General features: G+C 50.6%; 2 protein-coding genes across 2 annotated transcripts; both read right to left on the bottom strand.

Moving 5' to 3' along the window:
- Position 1: 1 nt before the first annotated feature.
- Positions 2–6190, bottom strand: LOC134506567 (calmodulin-1). Its single transcript, XM_063316804.1, has 6 exons — positions 6076–6190; positions 3429–3459; positions 2712–2855; positions 1882–1988; positions 1390–1525; positions 2–611 (listed from the first exon to the last, which is right to left on the bottom strand). Exons 1-6 carry the CDS (start codon positions 6076–6078, stop codon positions 583–585), a joined length of 450 nt encoding a protein of 149 aa, XP_063172874.1. The 5' UTR covers positions 6079–6190; the 3' UTR covers positions 2–582.
- A 2038-nt stretch (positions 6191–8228) lies between these two features.
- On the bottom strand, positions 8229–19126 carry SLC3A2 (solute carrier family 3 member 2). The gene is made up of 10 exons (XM_063317182.1): positions 19011–19126; positions 18144–18602; positions 14426–14599; positions 13780–13880; positions 12743–12811; positions 12458–12522; positions 12051–12255; positions 10672–10815; positions 10088–10198; positions 8229–9271 (listed from the first exon to the last, which is right to left on the bottom strand). The coding sequence occupies exons 2-10, from the start codon at positions 18592–18594 to the stop codon at positions 8927–8929; spliced, it is 1665 nt and encodes a 554-aa protein (XP_063173252.1). The 5' UTR covers positions 18595–18602; positions 19011–19126; the 3' UTR covers positions 8229–8926.
- Positions 19127–22249: the final 3123 nt, after the last annotated feature.

Here is a 22249-nt window from a genome sequence, read left to right as displayed (position 1 = left end):
CTCCACCAGTTTGAAACACAAAGTTTATTTAAAAGAAGAAAAAAAGAAAAAAAAACCTTACATCAACTGGAATGGAACAGAAGCATTCCCTGAAGCCATGGAAAGTGGGGTGGGGTGGGGGGAGAATGTGTTTATTAGGTTAACAAGTACAATATACCCAAGATATGCAGATAGTCCTAGGAAGACAACTGTAGATGGCCTAAGTATGCTCTCGGCTGCATACAGCAACAGTCCATGAATGCAGGGAGACCGGAAAGAAAGCGGTTGCGAGGTGGGGGCCGAAGCAGGGAAGGGGGGCAGCCTCACCTCTCCCACACCCCCCGTTCACAATAAGACCTTAGTCCAGCTCCATCACGCTCCGCAAAGGCTCTGAAGCAGGCCTCCTGCCCCCCCAGCTGCCCCCACCCCGGGCACGAGGAGGGAGGGGGGAGGGAGGGAGCAGGGAATGGCCATGAATTGTGAAAGCCTTGATGAAGCAGGAGTTCCACACGGACAGGAGGGGCTGGGTGGGAAGGTCTCAGTGGGAAGCGGGCCATCCTTCCATTCGGAACGGGCGGGGGCGGGGGGAGGCGGCGGCTTTCCTTATTTGGCGGTCATCATCTGTACAAACTCTACAGGAGCAAGGAGACAGGAAGGCGATCAGGCGCGTCCAAGGGAGGGGCCATCAAAAGCAACCCCGCTAGTAGATCTGCCCTGCTTATACAAACCATGGTCCTGAGCACGCACACTGGAATAGGCACCAAAATGGAAGCAGAAGATACCAACACAGCAGTTTCCTCTTTTCTGCAGATCATACAGGTAGTCCTTGACTTATGACCGTTTATTTAACAACGGTCCACAGTTAGGATGGCCTCAGAACGGGTGCTTTACGGCCTGTAAAGCACGTCCGGGCATTGTCATTGCACCCGCCCCGCGGTCACATTTTGGGTGCTTGGCAACCGGCTCGCATTTATGACCAGTTGTAGTGTCCCACCGTCGCATGATCAGGTTTTGTGACTTTTTCCCCCATTTTCCAGCCGAAAACGCCCATTAGGGAAGCTGGATTCGCTTAACGACTGCAGTGATTCACTTAGCAACCACCGTAAAATGGTCATAAAATCAGGTCCAGTTATGTGGTGTCTCGACTTACCACTGCGACGACTTACAATGGAAACTCCGGCCCCAATTATGGTCGTAAGTCGAGGACTACCTGTAAAAGGATGAGCTGAACCTTCCTTTTCTTAAGAAGTTCACAAGTTTCTAGCCCTCAGCGTTCTCAAGCTATCTTGGAAAAATATTAAACAAACTCTCCACTACACAAGATTGCCTGGAATAAATGCAACTTCCACAAGACGGCGCGGTCCCCAGACTTCCACCTCAGGGCCTAAAGATGCCCCTGCGCCCTCTTACCTTCGTAATTGACTTGTCCATCCCCATCTATATCCGCTTCTCTGATCATCTCATCCACCTCCTCATCCGTCAGCTTCTCGCCCAGGTTGGTCATAACATGGCGCAGCTCTGCAGCACTAATGTACCCGTTGCCATCCTAGATGCAGAAGGAAGAAGGGACAGATCAGATACGTGGGTCAAGCTGAAGTTCACTGCTCCAGCTGCGCTCAAGGGCCAGAGTGACTGGCTAGGCAGAGCTCCCTGGGCGAAAGCCTCCCTCCTCTGAAAATTTAACTCACAAAACCATTTCAGCAAAATCATTTATATTAGGCGTATCAGTCTCCAGCTAAAAATCTGGCACTTGGGCTCCTCAAAATAACTCTCCAGGCTGGTCCTGATGCCTTGAAGATAACAGGACTTGCTGAGCGTGTGCAAAATGCTACTCCCCCCCTCTCACTAGAGGACAAGACTTCTAGCTGGGGTCTGTTTTTCCTCAAGACTAAACAAACGCACCTTGTCAAAAACTCGGAAGGCCTCACGGATCTCTTCTTCACTGTCCGTGTCCTTCATTTTCCGGGCCATCATGGTGAGGAATTCTGGGAAATCGATCGTGCCATTTCCTGGGAAAGGATCAGCTATTTAGTCAGATCAACCGCACTACAACGCAGATGGTCTGTCTACCCTCCCATCTAGAAACCCAAACGTCCCCAGGAAGAAAACGAGGGCCGAAACACATTCTCCATTCAGACAGGACAGGGAAGAAAAGGGCCAACTGCCAAAATAAGGACGGGCAGCCCACGCTGCGTATCCCCGTTCTTCTTGTAACCTACTCTGCAAAATTCCATGCTGACATCTTGATCTGGCAAATATGCCTCCCTATAACTTATTCTGCCTGAAGGATAATCTGGGCAGCGTCTAACAAGACCTTGCAACTAAACTAGATTGCCTTATGTTAAGTTAGACTCAGCTTGTTAGTTCAGTCCTGGGCAAATTTCATCCCACCCCCCGTTCCAAGGCTGCTGAGGCTTCTACAGTACATGGCAGACAGCTCAACATCTGCTCTCAGCTAAAGGACCACCGCAGGGCCTGTGTAAAGATGGACGGTTGGTACTACAGTTAAACCAACTTCTGCTTCCAGGACCCTGAGGAAGATAGGGATCTCTGGATCTCTTTGCTACCTAAACATGGGAATTTACACATACAATGATAGATTCCCCACCAGAGAAGTCTAGGCACCCCTAACTTGAAAGTCTGGAAAAAGTCAAGATTTGGCTTTACGGTAGCCCTTTGTCTCTCCCCCAAAACAGCCTCCCAACCAGCATCCAGTTAAGAGCCCTGCTCACCATCCGCATCCACTTCATTGATCATGTCTTGCAACTCTGCCTCGGTGGGGTTCTGGCCCAGGGAGCGCATTACGGTGCCAAGCTCCTTGGTGGTGATGGTGCCATCACCATCTTTGTCAAAGAGGGAGAAGGCTTCTTTGAACTCTGAGAAAGACGGGGGGGGGGGGCAAGGTCAGATCCAAGGCAGCCAGTCCCCTCAGCCTCAGGCAATGAGCTCCCTCCCTCCAAATTTACAAAGCAAACAAGGCTATTCTGACGTATTTACAGCATGCTCCCAAGCTCTGGTTCCAGTTACTGGCTTAGTACGCAGTCTTCCCCAGCTTCCAGATGCCCTGCAGGTCTGCCATCTCTCCCAATCAGCATGGAGATTATGGACAGATAGCTCATCCATCTGGAGGGCATCAAGCTGGGGACAGCAGCCAGGAAAGAGTAAAGGAAGAACCAACGGGCCTGTCGTTCAGGGAGCAGGGGGTCAAGGCTCTGTATGTTCCTAAGAACAGCCCAGTCCACGCGCGGTCCCATTTTACAGACGGGAAGCAGGGACTGAGAGAGCGCAACCTCTCTGTCAAAAAGGCAGTTGAGTTCACAGCCACAGATGGAATCTGGTTGGAGCTCCACATTCCAGCACCAGCTGTTTGTTCTCCAGTGGTTGCTGTTGTCAGCTACTTGCTACTTTGATCAATTCCGCAACTATTCCAGGGAGCGCGACAGTCTCACCTGCAATTTGCTCCTCTGTCAGTTGGTCAGCCTGCAGAAGGGAAAGAAAATAAAAAGTCTAAATCCTCTTTTATCCATGCCAGTTTCCTACTCACACCTTTCCGATCTCCTGAGCTCCGTGCTGCAGTTTCCTGCATGGAGTGAAGCTGGAAGGAAGCAGAGCACTTCACCTAGAACAGTGTTTCTCAACCTTGGCAACTTCAAGCTGCGTGGACTTCGAGTCCCAGAACTCCCCAGCCAGGCATGCCATTCCCTGGCTGGCTGGGGAATTCTGGGACTTGAAGTCCACGCAGCTTGAAGTTGCCAAGGTTGAGAAACACTGACCTAGAAGGTTCAAAATTTAGGGTTTTTCTGATGCTTTATCCCATCATCAATTTGGAAACGGACACCCATCAGCTTTCCAGGTACAAACTCTTTCCAGCCACTTTTGTCTCCTGTGTTCATCTCAGATCCTTCCAGTTCAGCATTCCTCAATATAATTCTCACTGACTGTCTTGGATTCCAGCTCTAATAACTTCTACTCAACCTGGTCACAGACTATGCAGGCTGGGAGACGAAATTCAACAGAGCTGAGTTTGGCTGAATTAACTCTCCCTTTAACAGAAGTAATATCACTATCAACACCTGCATCAATATTTGACTTGCGATGATTAGCATTTATTCATTTCAGTGTCCAGAGTGCTTTAAGCGTTAAGTAGCAAGAAAAAGAAAGCTATCTTATAATCTAAATCTCAACGTGGGAAAAGCCAACTGCAGGCAGTAGAGGTGAGGGACAGGAAAGGGTTTCTCTACAGCTACAAATTTTATTATTTGCAATCTTAAATCACTGAGGGCCTTCCTAATCCCCCCTCCCAGTGTAATTCTTGCTTCAGAGTTTTTAAGGTCCCTCCTAACTGTTGGCTCTTCTATAATGGAGACAATAATGGGGGGGGGGAAATAATAATACAGCATCTGCCTCCTCCCACCTGGACAACTGCTGATAACTCTCTCCTCCCAGAATAACAAAGTTACAGCCCTAAGATATATCCTCCCTTGATTGTACGTATAAATGATAGCGAGCTCGCTAAATTACAACTATGATACGGATTGTATTTTTATCATGTCTGAGAATTTTATCGGGCACCTTTGAGTACTTTTCATTGTACTGGTCTACGACTGTAATAAAGAATGAACTGAACTAGGAGACATCATACCATGCCCACATCAGTGCTTCCCATTCGTTCTCAGTCTATGCACACCTCAAAAGTTCCAAGCCCCACTCCCAACAGACACATGTGCAAGGCTTCCTCCATTACCAGCATCTTATTCCATCAGGGATCCAACATTTTTTATCCCCTCTTTCTGAAGAACTTAATAATTCTGCTCCCACAATGAAGGGGGCCACGGATGTTTTCAACCCAGCATCCTGATCTGGAGCGTGTCACGTTTTCTGTCCTTTTCTTCCCTTCCATATCAGGGCCCGCTCACATCCATACCTGCCCTTCTCAAAAAACACCTGTTTTTCAGCTCAAAGCTCTGCCTTCTACTAACCATCCTTTATTAGCCAGCCACACGCTATTCAATCAGACTGTTTCCGCACCTCTGTGGACCCACGAAGAACACTGTCGATGTTCGTCCACCTCACTTTCCCTCTTCTTTTTAACCAGACCCGCTTCTCTATACGTCCCAATCGCTAAGAAACCTTGTCTGGTTCCTGCTCCTTGCATTCCAGAGGGTCTTAAGGGATCGGTCAACAACAGACAAGAGCTGCACCCAACCCGGCCAGGTCATGGCAAGACCGGCTGCTTCTGAGCAGGTTGTCTGATTTAACCGAGGACCCCATTTCTTATGTTAAAGCCTCATTTTAGTCCCACGCTTCCAAATTTAATTCCGTCCACCACCCCTGGGTGGGCTGTCAATGTACAATATATGTGCACAGACGTATAGATACACACACACACATACATATATCTATATGCTTCCATTCTCTCTCTCCACACACACACACACACACACACACACACTTACTCACTCACTCACTCACTTCCTGGACTATCAAGTCTATAATAATCAGGTAAAAGGCTCAGAAAATTCCATTTTTTCTTGAGTCAGGGCCTTTCCATTCCCCCCACCACTTTGTGTGATGTGCTTATGGTACACTGACTGCATAAGATGGGGGGGGGGCAATCTGACCTCCCTCTCCACTCAAGGCCCAGCATGATGGCAAGGGCCCTTCGCCCCCTCTTGGCCCCTCCAGCGCACCCCAATCCCAAGATGCCCTCCAGTGGGCAGGCCCTCTGGTAGCCCCGCCCCTCCCCGCGATTGCTTTTCCCCGTGACACCCCCCACCCTCTCCTCCGGGGCCGACCCCTCCTCTCCTCGCCCCCCCGCGAGCCTGCTAGGTCCACCCCCTCCCCAGGCGAAGCCCCTTCATTGTCTCGCCCCCTCAGGACACCCCCTTCCGCTTGTCTGGGGGGGACTCTACCTACAAATCCCCCAGCTGGGGGCGGCTGGGACGAGACCGGGCTCCGCTGGAGGGAGGGTCTCCGCCAGGCCCGGGTCCAAAGCCGGGCCCTCCCCCGCCCCGCCCTCCTGGGGGTCACGCGCAGCCCGGGAGGGGCCCACGGACACCTCCTCACGCCCCCGCCCCGCAATTCGGCCCCCCTCACCATGGTGACCGGGCGAGGAAGCGGCGCTGCGACCTCTCAGCCTGCGGACGCCTCCCCGTCTCCCTCCGCCCCGGGCCGAGGAGCCGCCGCTGCCGCGCGCGCGCCCCGCTCTCCCAACGGCAGGCGGCAACCGTTGCTCGGGGCCGGCTCACTCAAGCGTATCCCTCCGCCAACGAGTCCGGGCGCGCGCCCGCCGCATTGGCGCCGCCCCCTCCATCCGGGGTCTGGGCCGCTGGCCGCCGCCTCGCGCCCTTTAAGTCGCGCGCGGCACCGCCCCTCCTCCCTCACGTGGCCCGCCAAGCGCGTTCCCATTGGCTCAGCCTCCCCTGCATTGCGTCAAGGGGGCCGCTTAAAGGGGAAGCCGTCACTGGTAGGCCGATGGAGAAAGGAGAGGGGGAAAAAAAAGAGGGGCGGAGTCAGAGGCTGGCGAAGACGAGGAAGAAGTCCGACCCGGAAGGAAATACTGTCGGCTGTATTTTAAGGGGAGAGGGAGATTTAAAGGGGAAGGCGCCTGGAGGGCCGGGATGGTTATTAAAGGGGAGGAGTATCAGGGGCAGAAACTTTAGGCTCTTTGGGACACGTGGTTTTCCCTGCTGGGGAAAAAAATACCTTTGCTCGTTTTAAATGCTGAGCACTAATTAAACTAACCATCTAAAATAGCAATGGAAATATAAATTTGTTTATGCAAGCGAACCTTGAGAACGAATGACACTAAAGCAGCGTTTCTCAGCCTCGGTTTAACGTTTCCCAACTTTACGAGGGGTGGACTTCAACTCCCAGGGTTCCCAGAATTGGGGAATTCTGGGAGTTGAAATCCACCTGTCTTAAAGTTGCCCAGGTTGAGAAACAGTGCCCTAGAGCAAACCAACAGCATTTGGGCTTGGTGTGGGATATGTTGGACTACAACTCCCATCTGTTCCCAATGCAGAGCCTTTTGGGAAGGCATTGATATAAAAACCTCTAGTTAGAAAGCAGCTTAATTTTAGGATCCACACAGCTGAACACGCATACTGTACAGTTATCCTTTGCAAAACAACAGACACAATTCTTTCACGGGGAAGGACCCGGCCTGCCTGGATTCACAGTCCCCTTCTCTGCCCTTTCCAAGATTCCCCTTTCCAGTGTCGGCTCCTACCCTTCTTTTGCAGCTACAACTTGGGAAAATGGTCGAATATTCAGAGCCATTTAAAATACTAATTCAGAAGAAAAGGGCCTTGAGCAATGGAAGCTTCTGTTCCATGAACGAAGGTCTAGTTATGCAATTGTCAGAAATTTCTTTTTACTGTACCTTATACTCCTTTTATAGTATAAAAATATCCTTTTGAGACCTATCCTCACTACTGTTTATAATTACCGGCTGGATTCACACACGGTAAATTCTGAACGGGGATGGCAAAGCACTTTGGGCCCTGATTGTTGTGTGAATGCAGCCTGACAAAAGAACCACGCTGCGGCTTAAAAAGACACCCTGGTTCCCTAATACGTGAAGATAACAGCTGGCTTCTTGCAGTGTCCTGAAGCATGCATTATCCAACCTCTTGCCATCAATCGGCCACTCAGCTGCTAAATAGGCACAGTTAGTCCTCACTTAACGATCACAATTGAGACCGGAACTTTGGTCGCTAAGCAAAGTGGTCCTTAAGCAAATCTGATTTTACGACCTTTTTTGCGGCAGTCATTAAGTGAATCACTGCAGGAGTGAAGCGAACCACATGGTCATTAAGCAAATCATGAGGTTCCCCACTGATTTTGCTTGCCAGATGGGACAGGAAGGTTGAAAATGGCAATCACGTGACCACATGACACTGCGACAGTCATAAATGCGAACTGGTTGCCAAGCGCCCAAATTGTGATCATGTGACCATGGGGACACTGCAATGGTCGTAAGCATGAGAACCGGTCATGAGTCAGTTTTTTCAGCACTGTTGTAAGTCTGAACTGTCACTAAACGAATGGTTGTTAAGTGAGGACTACCTGTATTCAGCTCAGCCATGGTCTCAAAACCAAGCGGTAGGAAGAATAAAGCAGGGATCTCTCTCCCTTCCCCCAGATGTGAGCTGAGCTGAACCGAACAGCAAAGGGATCTAAGATGGCGAACACACGTCCTTAGATATGGACTCCGCTGTACTCAATAGAAACAGATGAGTCTAAAAGCGGAAAGAGACATTTATTAAAACCTGTTCCACGCCAAAGAAGGTGGTTGCACACTCTGTTAGGTTTAGGCCGACAGAACATCTTCAGGAGGGCCAGACGCAGACAGGATGAAACTCAGCTAGTGATTGGGGAAGAACGTGGAGCCGAAAAGTGCAGACCCACCAACTCAAAATGGGCCGGCAGTGCAACTGGGGAAACTGTACCCATGGTCCCACTCGTCCAAAGGTCTGGCCTGTGTGCTAGCACTAGGACAACACAAAGGTTTCCCACTGGATTATCTCTGGGTTGAACCCCATCAGCTCCAGGCTGCAGCCCGAGACGACGGAGGCTCGAGTCTGCCTCTGTCTGCTAGACGGTGTGTGGATCTGCTGACATCAGATCTTGGGGGACAATATTGGCAGATCCAGGAACGTACATGGAACTGAAGCCACCTTGGCCAGCTGCAGCCTCCAGGTGCGTCAGGCCCCACCGGTTCCAGCCAGGACTTTCTCCCGGTCAGCTGAGGGTGGGAGCCGGAGTCTGGGGTCTGGAAAGGCCGTGCTACGGGGTTACAAAGACCGGCAGAAAGAAAAGGAGGAGGTTAGTAAGTTCAGGCGAGACGGCAGAGGCCACCCTCGGCTCGAGTTCCTTCTTTCCAGAAAACGGGAGGCCATCTGCTTCCGAAGGTTGACGCGGACTTCCGTGGGAAGAAGACCAGCTAGGCCACGTACGGGAAGCTGAGGAGCAGCCCTTCCAAAGGATGCAGCTTGAGGTTCGGCAGGTCCAGCTGTTTCTCCTCCCGGCTGGGATGGGTGCTGAGCTCCACCTCTGCTTGGGAGGGGAGGAGAGGGTGAAGGAGGGAGACGGGGCTTTCACGGGGGGAGAAGTTGAGCACCACCAGGAAGCGCTTGTTCTGGTCCCACATCCGAAGGTAGGAGAAGACCGACGGGCTGGAGCTCTGGACCACGAAAAATTCACCGTGTAGGAGGGAGCGTTCCTTGCCTCGGAGTTCGCTCAGCTGTTGGAAGAGGGTCAAGATGGACCCCTTGTGGCCCTGTTGAGCCTAGGAGAGAAAAACGGTGGGGAAATTAGTAATTCTCTAGCTATCTTCTGCCTAGAAGGGTTTGCAAACAGCTTGCTGCACAAAAGACCAGAAAGTCTGCCTTGCTCCAGGGAGAAGCGCTGGCAATTCGGGACCCAACAGTTGCAACATCCCTCCACGGGGTTCCCAAATTCTCAAATAAGGTCTCCAAGGTCCTTTGAACGATTTGGAAATGCTGAAATCTCTAGACACAGCACAGTAGAAAAAAGCAAATGGATTCCCTTTTGCAAAGAAGAAAACGGGCTAGAAACCAGGAGACGCTGAGTTCTAGTCCTGCCTTAGGCATGAAAGCCGGCTGGTGACCTTGGGCCAGTCCCTCTCTCTCAGCCCAGCCCACCTCACAGGGTTGTTGTTGTGGGGAAAATAGGAGGAGGAAGGAGTATTAGGTACGTTCCCTGCCTTGAGTTATTTTATAAAAAATAATAAAGGTGGAATTAAAAAAATCAATTAATTTTTTTTTTTTTTGAAAAAGAAGAAAATCCTAGCCTCAATTACAGGTAGTCTCAGCTTAACGAACACAAATGGGACCAGAATTTCAGTTGCTAAGCAAAGCGGTCATTAAGCGAATCTGACCCAACTTTACGACCTTTTTTGCAGCGGTTGTTAAGCAAATCACCGTGAGAGTTAAGCAAGCCACGTGGCCCAAGGTCACCAGCTAGCTTCATGCCTAAGGCAGGACTAGAACTCGCAGCCTCCCGGTTTCTAGCCTGCTGCCTCCCTACACCTTTCCTTTGATCCCAGCGAAATCAGCTTCTCTCCAACAGCACCCCTCCTCACCTGCACAGTGATGTTACTGCCTACGGGGTCAGCCTCCTGCTGCGCCCCTTTTGAGAATCCGTAGTTCGCCGTGTTGTCCCACTGCATGCGTGTGATGCTGGATGCTGCAGGCTGGGGGGGGGGAAGAAGAGGAATGTTGTTGGCAGACCCCCAGTGCAAAATATCCCCCCCACATCATCAAGCACCCCTGGCACACAGACCCAAGGAAAATGCATTCTGACGTTAGGAAAAATCAAACCCCCCAGTCTACACCACAAAGCCATGGGAGGTGCGTTGGCTGGCCGGCTTCCTTGCATACACTCCTATCTCTAGATCGGTGTTTCTCAACACTGTTTCCCGGTTTCCTCCCATTCAAACCGGGTTTTCTCTCTCTTTTGGATGGGATTTCAGCGCCACAAGAATCCTGAACTACTTATTTCTAACGCCCCACTTCTGCTAGTCTCAACAGGAAAACGCAAACTATAGGGCACCACGTAGAAGCTGAGCCGTGCCCCTAAGCATACCCCTTTGCCCTGACCTTGTTGCCTGACATCTCTCCTCCGGCATTTGCGCTTATCCCCACCTTCTCCTGTGGCTGATCTTACCTGCACCAGTGCATCCCGGAGGCCAATTTCATCTCCGTAATCTGTGAAAGGGGTCCCTGGCAGGGTGTAGAGGAGCAGATGGTATAGCCGGAGCAGCTGCTCCCCCGAAGATTTGGCCAAGTGCCCAATATCAGGTCTGCTCACCTGCAAAAAAGCAGACAGTTTAGCATCCAAAACTGTTTTGCCCCAGTTTAGGGCATCCAACAGAATGCTGGTTAGTGTAAAAATGCTGGCTGGGGAATTCTGGAAGTCGAAGTCCACCCATCTTAAAGCCCCTGAGGCTGAGAAACCCTGGTGTAAAACTTAACGAAGGAATGCAGGAACCATTAAGGGAATTGTTTCCCAGTCCTGGGAAAGGGGAAAGCATGTGAAAGAAACGCAAGATCGCCCTGCCTTGATTCTGTTTGGTATAAGAGGGAGCAGGAGACAACTTGGGCAGGCTTTCGAGATTCCGTTCTCACACCCTACAACAATGAAGTGGCATTTCTGCGATCCTTGCAGTGTCTGTTTCCTGACTAGGCCTACCTCGAAGGGCTGACTGTCAGGAGGCTTTAACTGAAAGAAGCAGCAGGCAAGACAAGGAGCCGTACAGTAGTCCTCACTTAACAACCACAATTGGGACCGGAATTTCAGTTGCTAAGCGAAGCAGTCATTAAGCAAACCTGACCCAATTTTATGACCTTTTTTGCGGTGCTCATTCAGCGAATCACCATGGGCATTAAGCAGACCATGTGGCTGTTACCATGTGGCTGTTACCACGTGGTTCCCCACTGATTTTGCTTGCCAGAAGCTGGCCAAAAATGTAAAGAACGGCCATCATGTGACTATGGGACGGTGCAATGGTCATACATGCGAACTGGTTGCCAAGCGCCCAAATCTTGATTTTGTGACCACAGGGGCATTGCAACAGTCGTAAGTGTGAGGACTGGTCATAAGTCAGTTTTTTCAGCACCATCGTAAGTCCAAACTGTCACTAGACAAATGGTTGTTAAGTGAGGACTACCTGTATTTGCTCCTTGGGGTTTCCTGTGCTATACCGTGTTATATGAACTCTACCTTTCTGCAAACCAGGAGTTCTGTCTTAGGGCAATTGCATGCCCTGTTTTATGAAAAGAAGCTAAGCAGGCCCCAATGGCTCCTCTCTCGCTCACTCGCTTTGCACACTGCATGAAGTCACTCGCTTCGTTCAAGAAGCCACCGTTGACGGGATTGGTCTGAGCCATCCACTGCGATTCCCAAACCGCAACGGTGGGTTTCCCAAAACGTGCCACCCTAAAACTCAGACAGAAGAATTCTGCACCTTGGAGCAACTGGGAATTCAGAGACATTTTCTTTCCACACGTAAACATCTCCCTTCGATCCCAAGGCTTGAAACTTACGCTCCAGCTGGGCCACCTGCTTCCTGCTACTTGGATATAATCTTTGATCAGTTTCTGCGCAGCGTATCCTGGTTCAATGTCATCTTGAGCAGCTTTGACTAGCCCCTGAAGGTACTGGCTGGCTAGCAGATCGGCCCCCGTGATTTCGTTGAGAAGGGAAAACACCCCTTGAGCATCTTTTCGACCTGACATTGCAATCAGCACCCTGTAAGAGGAGGACAGAGAAGGTGGCGGAATTAATCCCAATTTGGCCAGTGGTGAAAAGCATGCTGGCTGGGGAATTCTGGGAGGTGAAGTCCACCCATCTTCCAGCTGCCAAGGTTGACCAACACTGCCCTAAGCAAAACAGCTCTTCTCCCTAAGGGGAAATCAATCCCAAAGGATGCAGTTGGGGGACAGATACCCACCTCGCCTGACCGTCAACATTATATTGTTCCGTTAAATTCTTCCACTCGCTCAAGAGTTGGGAATCCTGGGGATTAAACAGATTTGGGGGTGTTGAGACTGGAGCCCCCAGGTTTTTAGCACCCTCTGATGCTTCTCCTTGCGAGGGGCATCCTCTCTCCCTGAAAACAGGGACCCGTGGCAAGTTGCTTTCCAATCCGCAACATCACCTGTCATTGTAAGTGCCCCCAATTTGATACAACCCTCTGCCCTGGGTGGAAGGGGGCCAGGATGGGCGAGCTACATACGTTTAGTTGCTCAATGCTTCCGATCTGGATTCCAGACACCCCTTCCTGCAGCCAAAACTTGATTGCTTCCTGCAGGGTGGATGGTAAGAACAGAACCAGACAAGTTACTAGTCCTCAGTCACCCCCAACACATACCCTTAATTCTAGCTGTGACAGCTGGATTTACTTGCCCATGAATCTTGGCCAATTAACTTTCAATGTCAGAGAACTTTAGCCCTTTAGCTATGAAGCTCCCCCAGCAAAGATATTCTCAGCTTAAGCAACTTCCCAAGATAGTTATAATACCTGCACATTCCTTGAAGGAAAGGCAAGGATAAAATATAGGAAAATTGCAAAAGGGTTAACTGGAAAAGTGGAATGTATTGAGACGATAGCCTTGTGCCAATATTTGAAAGAGGTAAAGTGCAAAACTGCAACAGTTAGTTTTTCTAATAGGACTGGATTACAAAAAAGGGGATTTCAGCTAATGTGTTTTGGGGGGCCCTGTTGTGGTTCCTTGTCGCTGTTAGGATTGTTTTAATCTGGGCTGTCTTTGTGGTTTTGTTCTGAATGGTTTTTACTGGTTTTTTGGTTCGGTACGCCCCCCTGAGTCTGTCAGAGTTGGCTGGCTGTAACCAAGTTAAATAATCATAAATAAAATAAAAGAAACATTCAAACTCCCCTTTGTTAGAGGTTTTTTAAACAGTCTATATGGCCAGCACCAGGGATCCTGAGGAGCAGATTTTTCCATGCTCTCAGCTGGGCTGGACTAGATGATCTCTGAGGTTCCTAAAATTGCCCCCCAAGACCAAAAAACCCCCGCCCGAATGTTTGATCACTTAAAATAAACTGAGGAGGCTCCTTTGTTTTTGACAAGGACAGAAATTTAACGCATGCCTCTTTCAACAAGTTGAGGAAGTCAGGAGCAGCAGATTTATTTTCTAAAAGAAGCTCAAAACACAGGAAAGCCTCTTTTTTTTAAGACAAAGAACCAGCTGATCCTCCCAATATTCTTCTACTTGGTTTTTCCTTCCGTGGACACTCTTTTCTGCACTTACTGTCATTTTATTCTGGAAATTGGTTTGGAGCCACACGTCTTGGGTAAACCATGGTAACTGGCCACGATAGTTGGGGGTCAGGTCCAAGATAACTTTTAAACCTGAAAAGAGAAGCATCTTAGCCACTCCAGAAAACCCTGTGGAGGTTTTCACTCTATTTGGCCCTAGCATGAAACTGTTTTATTTTAGCCACGGTTTGCTGAACAAGCCAGAATCATACAGCAGTCCTCGCTTAACGATCACAACTGGAACCAGAATTTTGGTTGCTAAGCAAAACGGCCATTAAGTGAATCCAACCCCAGTTTACGACCTTTTTGCAGCGATCATTAAGCAAACCATGTGGTCGTTAAGCTTATCACACAGTTCCCCGTTGATTTTGCTTGCCGGAAGCTGGCCGAGAAGGTCAACAATGGTGATCACATGGCCATGGGGCACTGTGATGGTCATAAACTGGAACTGGTTGCCAAGTGCCCAAATCGTGATCCTGCGACCACAGGGACGCTGCGACGGTCGTGTGAGGACTGGTCATAAGTTGGCTTTTTCAGCATCGTCATAAATCTGAACCATCACTAAACAAATGGTTGTTAAGCGAGGACTACCTGTAATACGTGTGTGTGTGTGTGCGTGCGTATAATTTTTTACTTACTTTTTTTCTTTGCAGCCTGCAAGACATCTCGGAAGTCTTCCATCGTGCCCAGTTTCTTGTCAATGGCTTGGAGGTCAGTGCCGTTTGGCTGGTCCTTGGTGTTAACATGGAGAGGCCCAATCACAAAACCTTTCAGTTTCAGAGTGCTTAAATAACTCACCCTTTCTTTCACACCTGAAAAGAGGAAAAAGAAGCCAAGTTTACCAGGGTGCGGAAAAATCACGCTTTCATGCCCCTCTTTGGATCTCAGAAAGTCTTCCAGCACAGGTTCCAAAAATCTGTAATGAGATCAATGTGCCACATTTACTGAAAAAAGGGTGGGCAGGATTCATTGGGAGATATAATAAAGGGTTCCGACTTCTTGGCTGTACAATAATTTTAGCTACTATAATCAATCCCCCTCGCAATTTATTGATGGAAACCCCAGAACAGAGTGTTGGATGCAAGGACTGGAATTAAATTTCACTACATCACTGCAGATGCTCAAAGATACTTAACCCTACATATATTTTCATCTCATCTGTCCTACAGGTAGTCCTTGCTCAACGACCACAGTTGGGACCAGAATTTCAGTTGCTAAGCAAAGTGATCATTAAGTGAATCCAACCCGATTTTACGACCTTTTTGTGGCTGTCGTTAAGCGAACCACATGGTTGTTAAGCAAATTGCACGGTCCCCCATTGATTTTGCTCGCCAGAAACCGGCCGGGAAGGTCAAAAATGGTGATCACGTGACCGCGGGATGCTGTGACGGTCATAAATCCGAACCGGTTGACAAGCGCCCAAATTGTGATCATGTGACCATGGGGGATGCTGCGACGGTCGTAAGTGTGAAAACTGGTTGTAAGTCAGTTTTTTCAGCACTGCTGTAAGTCCAAACCATCACTAAATGAATGGTCATTTAGAGAGGACTAACTGTAGTGCAAAGCAAAGGGATTAGAGAAGGGGATGGGGCAGACAGGAAATCAAACTGGGGAACCAATTATTGATTCCAAAATAAAGCAGGTCTCGTCGCGCTGCTCCATTCCATCCAGAGCTGGCAGAGAACGAATCTCAGTTACTGGCCAGAATCCCAGACCCTGTTCTCCCCAGTGTGTGCCACAAAAATGCATGCCAAACACCGTCTAGTGTTAAACCCTGCTCAAGGTTATACATTCCCAGCCTGAATTAGCAATTCAGGGTTTGTTTTTTTTTGTCCTTTTTAATCGTTTAACTTGCTTCAGTCAACTGTTGCAGGCTGTGACCCGCATTTAATCCAAAAGGCAACCGAGCAGAAATGTATTCAACCAGCCAACACATGTTGGCTTAAACAGCACAGAGGAAGAGGTGTTTTTTTTCCTCTCTCCCACGCCGGGGTTTGCCCCAGCCCCCTACAAACTGTGCCGTCCTTCTCTGCATTTGCCACCTAAACTGCCAAAAGTTATAGCAGCCTGGTCAGAGCAATCATGGAGCTCTAACTGTGGATCTATCAAGGATGTGTTAAACTGCACAGAGAGAAAAAATAAATTTGAAGTGGGGAGGGACGGATGGCTTGTCGTAGGTAAGAGCTCCTTCCGCATGAAAGAAAAAGAGGCTTCAGTCATCCCCAGCCTTTATAATAGCACCCTTTAAGCAAAATATTTTAAATATCATCCCCATTAATCAAAAACATACTTTAATGGGGGGGGGACAATTTGGGCAAAGGGAGGTCATATTTGTGGGAAGCAATTTTTTCCTTCAGGGGACATGGAGAGGACCTCATGGGAGGAGACGGGGAAATATAATTCGATGAACCTATTTTCCTTGCATCTATCATTAGGCTGGCTTGCTGCAACTTGTTTTTGCACATGGCTGGTGAATTTAGGTGGTACAATCATACCATGGGAGGCTGCAGGGAATTTTTAAAAAGAGAGAAAGAAAAAGAAAGCAAGCGGCAAATTGCATCCTTTTGAAGGTATATCAGACAGTGAATTCTTGCCCTGGGCCGGGGATTGGACTAGATGACCTCCAAGGCTCCCCCCACCCTAGTATTCTATAATTGCCCACCTCCAGAGCAATTCATCAACCCAGACTTATTTTCTTAAATCTCAACCACCTGCCTTTCCATCTTCCAGCCGAGATATCCATGACTGTGGCCACTATCAAGTTTGGGCTGGTTTGAATTTGGCAACCGACCTTGGGCACGGCATCCCTCATCCCAAACATCTCCACTTCAAAGCCAAAAGTCCTAACCCAATATGGGTCAGCAGTTAAGAAGCCCAGGGCAAAATGAGTGGGCCGCGCATCAACCATTCCTTATTCTCAGCCCAGCCTACCTCTAAAGGTTGTTGTGGGCGTCCAATGGGGACAAAAGGCATCCAGCTTCCTTGGAAGCAAAACATGTTTTTGTTTTGGCCCTCTCAGGCTCAGGGCCAACAATTGCAACACCGGATGTAAGGCTGCTCTACATTACAAGGTTAGAACTGTTTGGACCCCTTCTCAGGACGAAAGCTAAGCTTAATTTTAAAAAAAACTTCAAGCTTCTGGTCCTCAAGACTACAAAACCAGGCTAGAAAAAACTGTGGGCAATGAACTTTTACTGTGGAGTTACAGTAACATACATAAACTTATCAACAGCAAATCATTGCCCTTGATAAGACAAATTATTTTATTTTTCACTCCACCGTTTGGTTTGCTGCTCCCCTGTCTGGATTCTCCTTAGCGCTGAATATTTTTCTTTCCGGAGGTTTAAATTCTGCAAAGTCGCCCCAGGGCAAGAAGCAACAACCACCGGCTTTCCAGAGAAACTGGCTAGTCCCTGCCCTACAATCAGCAATTATTTGGAGTTTCTCAACATCAGATCAAACTCCCCCAAAAGTTTGAGCCAAGGGTCAGATGTTGGGGGAAGAAGACCAATCCTGCAGCAAAGCATCTTAAAAATTCTAACTTCACCCCACCTGATCTTTGCCTGGGGCGGAAGGAAAAGGACGGGGTGGGGGGGATGGAGGGAATCAGAAAGGATGGTCCCACGGCCCTTTTACCCAACCAGCCCGGAGCTGAGTCAGCTTTGGACTGACGTCAGAAGCTGATGAAACCAGACTCAGCAATTGCTGCAGGAAGCTGAAGCCGGCTAAAACTGGCTTTTGGTGCAGGGCGGTCCAGCTGGCAAGCATGTACATTCCCTTGGAGCCTGAGAAGGGGCACCCCACTGACCGTCACATGTCCCCAAGCATCGGCCAGCCCAAAAATGAAGGATTGAAGCTGCTGAACCCGTTGCTCCTTTGAAATTCACTCAGGCGCTTCGCTCCTAGACTCTGGAGCAGGGGGGCTTTGTGTGGGGGAAGGGGGGACCCAAGATGAAGAAGCAGAGTGAGTGGATTGAAAGCCTGCCTGTTTGGTGGAGGAGTGGAACGAGCAAAATGGAAGCCCCCACCCTCCCATCGCCGTTTCGTGTTATGTGCAGCCGTCTAGCTAAGCCACCCTCATCCCAGCCGAGGGTGGCTTGGCCAACAAATCCGAGTTGCTGGCTGGGACCGGGGGTGGGGTGGGGGGCACGTGCAAACCGGACCCCTGAATTCCAAGGCCAGGCGACATTTCTTTCCCGGAGCAATCCCCGGATCCCCCGAGTTTGAGAGGCGGGGAGGGAAGGGGAGCAGGCCTGCTCCCCAAAGCAAGAAGGGGGCAGTGGGGACCACAATTCCCATCAGCCCTTGTTGCCGCTAAAGGGGCAAGGGGGGGCCTCCCGCCCGCCCGCCACTCACCTGCCAGGTCTCCGGTGCCGTCGCTGCCCGAATCTTGGAAGCCCTCCACCTGCAGGATGCGGTAGATGCCCCCTTTCTGCCACCAGTCCTGCTTGGGCAGTTCCTTGCACCCGGGGGCCTGGACGATGATGACGACGGCCCCGGCCAGCATGCCCAGCCAGCCCAGCCAGAAGAGGACAAGGAGGGCCCATCGGGTGCGCACCCAGCCGGGGGTGCCGGCCACCTGGAGCAGCTGCTCCTTGGACAGGCCGGTGAACTTGGCGGCCGGCTCGGCGTCCTCCGCGTCCTCCTCCATCTTCACTTTCACCGCCCCGTTCTTCTCGCCCAGGCTGCCCGGGGAGCCGGCCAGCGGGGAGGAGGCGTTCATGGGCTGCTTCTCGGGGTCCATCTCGTTCAGCTCCACGTCCTTCATGTCCAGCTCAGTGTCTGGAGTCACGCCGGGAGAAGTCATGCGGTCACCTGCGGAGAGCAGACCCAAGAGCTAGTGAGAGCTGGGGCTGAGTATAGGTGGGGAAACCCAGCCTTAGACCTGCCCAGAGCTGGTGCCCCCTGGCTGGGCCAGACTACAACTCCCATCCTCCTGGCTGCTGGGGAGGGTGGGGAGGGGAGCCCAAGGGGCTGTGCGAGCTCGCAAGGCTCTCCCAGTCCTGCCGGGTTTACAAGCGATGCCTTTAAAAGCTTATTCTAAAAAATCAGGTGAATGTGCCCCTTCTGAGCCAGGCTTCCCCAAAGCCGCCGCCTCCCGCGAAGTGGCGGGGGGGGGGGGGCTGTCCCACAACTCCCATCATCCCCGGCCAGCCTTGGCACTCGCCGAAGGAAGGCGAGCGCAACGCGCGGCGCGTTCGCAAGCGCTCCCCCGCGCGCTACCTGCGGCGAACCGGCGTCGATCTGCTTCGAGGAGATGCGTGGGGAATCCGGTCGGATCCGATCTGAGAACCCGATCACGCCGGCCGGCAGCTCAAGTACCGCGAGCGGGAGCCTCCGCCCCCGGACCCGCCTTCCGGGATCCCTTAAGGTGGACCGGAGCGTGGATGCGGAGCGCCCGGCCTTGGACGCCTTTGGCGAGTGCTCCCAGGTGGACTTTCATGGGATGGGGAGGTTCTGCAGACCCCCCCCCCCCCAAAGAGTCCGGCAATCGCTGCAGCCGGCCCCGACGGAGGGGAAACGTGCCCGAAGACACCAGCTGTTGGTGTGGTTCCCCGGGCAGAGGTAGACTGCCTCTAGATAGGGAGGCTTTACATCAGGAGGCAGGCCTAGCCCTGTATGAACTCCTTCGATCCTTTGGGGGCAACTACAAAGGTGGGGGGGAGGGTACTCTCGCGTGTATCGCTTCAACCCAGAAAACCATCATGGAGGATTACCCCTGCAAGCTGGCTGGGAACTTTGGGAATTGTAGTCCCAGCACAATCCATGGGGCAGGGAGGCTGTTCAAGGTTTTATAAGAAGAGCCCTGCCAAATGGCTTACTGACCCAACCTCTCTTTTGCCTCTGCAGATGTTTTCTCTAGGGCAGTGTTGCTCAACCTTGGTCACTTGAAGATGTGTGGACTTCAACTTCCAGAATTCCCCAGCCAGAATTTCCCATGCTGGCTGGGGAATTCTGGGAGTTGAAGTCCACACATCTTCAAGTGGCCAAGGTCGAGCAACACTGCTCTAGGGGCACTCTCAGGTAGACTGCCCACCAGCCTGGAGGCTTATTTAAACCTTCAGGGCCAGAAGCCATCCTCTTGGCCCTGCTCTTAATTCTGATCATAACGTGCAACCATTTTGGCGTCTGAGTATCGCCCTTGGTTTTTCAATGCTCTGTTGGGTGGGGGGCCCTCTAAAAAAAAGAGATGGAACCAGAACCAAGGAGTGGGTGGTCCCTGGATAAATACTAACTTAAATGTCAGTTTAATTGCCTTTAATTAACAATGACTTTCAATTTCCCATCACACTCAAAACTGCAACTCGGTGGAGTTTGGGGACCAGTTGGGGGCACGTAGATTTTTGCTGGCCATGGGGATCTCCAGTTTAATTACGGAACCAGAGCTTAATCATGGGCACCCCTTGAGACTCCAGACACATTGAACATTTGCTATGAAGTTCACCATTCAGTCCGTGAAGACTGTCACAACATCGAAGCTATTCTGGTCTTGCTGTTTGGGTCAAGTTTCTATTTTAGAAACACACCAGAAATGGGTGTGTGTTGCCAGGGGGGCAGGTGGGGAGCGTATCGGGGCTGCACAGCTCACCAGAGTTGTGAACGCCACCGCTCCTGGGGAGATCAAACGTCCGCTTCGGACAATGGCAAGAAGTGACCAATTGTTCCTCGCTTTGAAAGCTGGCTCTGCCAAGGGTCTGCGTGACGCCTTTGTGAGTCGGACGGAGGGCACAGACTCCCTGCAGTTACAGCCACTAACGAAAACCCCCAGAATGCAAGAGCTCTGGGATCTTGGGCAGGGGGTAGACTGCCTCTGTCCATGGAAGTTCCACCAATCAATCCCCGCCTGGAGCTTTTTCCTCAAGAGAAAAATATCTACGCCTCTCTTTGCCGATCCTCTAACTTTGTCCTTTTGGTTGACGAAAAACATCCTTTTGCTCGCCAGCCAGCTTCATCCTATGCCCTCCATGTTCTAGCCCAGTGTTTCTCAAACTTGGCAACTTTAAGACATGTGGACTTCAACTCCCAGCATTCCCCAGCCACAAATGCAGCAGCTCTCTCCTCCTCTTTTTTCTCCCTAAATCTTTGCAAGGAAGGTATTTTGGACCCCTTCAGTCTGGTAACCGTCATACACGGTTAAGTGAGTTCCTTCTATTTCAGCCCTAAGTGTCCTCCACTTCTCTTAGCAGAAATAAAAATATTCTTCATTCTGATTTCACCACCTTAAGCTGCCTGGGCTGACTTAACGAAATTTCCCTTCCCACTCTTTGCTGCAAGGGAGGTAAACAACTCTCAGACAAAGACGGGGACCTAGATTTTGACCCCTGCAAAACATCTGGGCAGCCAATGTCCCTGTGATCGGGATCAAAACCCCCCCTTTCAACTATTTGTCCTGTGGGTTTAATAAACCAGGATTCAGTTCATCCATGAAGCTGTTGTTTAAAAGAAAAATTGTGTGGATAAACTGAACCCAGGTTTATTCAACGGAACCAGTTTTCAGGGCTTGGGCGGCACACTGATGCGTCACTGAACCCATCCGGGCAGGAGTTTGCGCAACACATGAAGCTCAAACGGGGTGCTTGGTTTGTGGGTCACAGACTGTGCAAGTCAGCTTAATATCCCCCCCCCAAAAAAACACAGACTATTTAAGAGTCGCTGGATCAGAGAATTCTGAAATGGTGCCCCCAAACACCGTACAATCCGCTCTTCAAATTTCAGGCTAAGTCAAAGATCAGTCCATGCCATTAGCCGTTGCATCTTAGTTCCACCTAGATCTGGCCCCACCAGCTTTCCCCACCTTGGCCCACTCCCCATATTATCTACTACTCATGCCCCAGGTCATCACGTTCTTTTCACACATCAGGGCTGCGCCTTTAACGGCTAAAGCGCCAGGACGTGGGTTCCGCCATAAAACCGCTCTCACCTACTGGGTCTGTCTCCAGGCCTCTTAAGATCTTTGTCCCATGGCGTCTAAGATGGTAGAGAACAAGACATGACGCTCTCCGGTGTATTATACCAAAGGCTATTATGTTCCCCGCTCCCTGCCCATTTCTCAAGGCCGAACACACCCAGTTCCTTCAATCTGTCCTCCTAAGGAATTTTACAACCGAAAAAATTAAGGTGAAAAAGAGCAAAGGTCGCCGGATTCTAGAGAACCCTGGGAAATCATTCTCAGGTCGAGTGCTGAACCGCGCAATTCCACACTTCAGTTCACCCTTCCCATCTCCCCCGCATAGCACAATGCGACGCAACCCACCGTTGCAGCACGGTCAGGCTTCCGTTCTGCTCCCACCTGGCAGAGAAGGGGGGCGCGGGGGGACAGGAATCTTTAACCAGGGTGAAATTGGCACCACTAAATGTTACTGCCCAGCTGCAGTACCTGTTGAACGTTCACGGGCCGCCTTCATGCAAAGGGCCAGGGGCATCGAGTGCCCACAGGCTGGATCATGCCCAGGCTCAGCTAA

Source organism: Candoia aspera, chromosome 17 (assembly GCF_035149785.1).
Source record: "Candoia aspera isolate rCanAsp1 chromosome 17, rCanAsp1.hap2, whole genome shotgun sequence".
Lineage (NCBI taxonomy): Eukaryota > Metazoa > Chordata > Lepidosauria > Squamata > Boidae > Candoia > Candoia aspera.
Note: the sequence above shows the minus strand (reverse complement) of the source record. Positions and strands in the feature narration are given on the sequence as shown.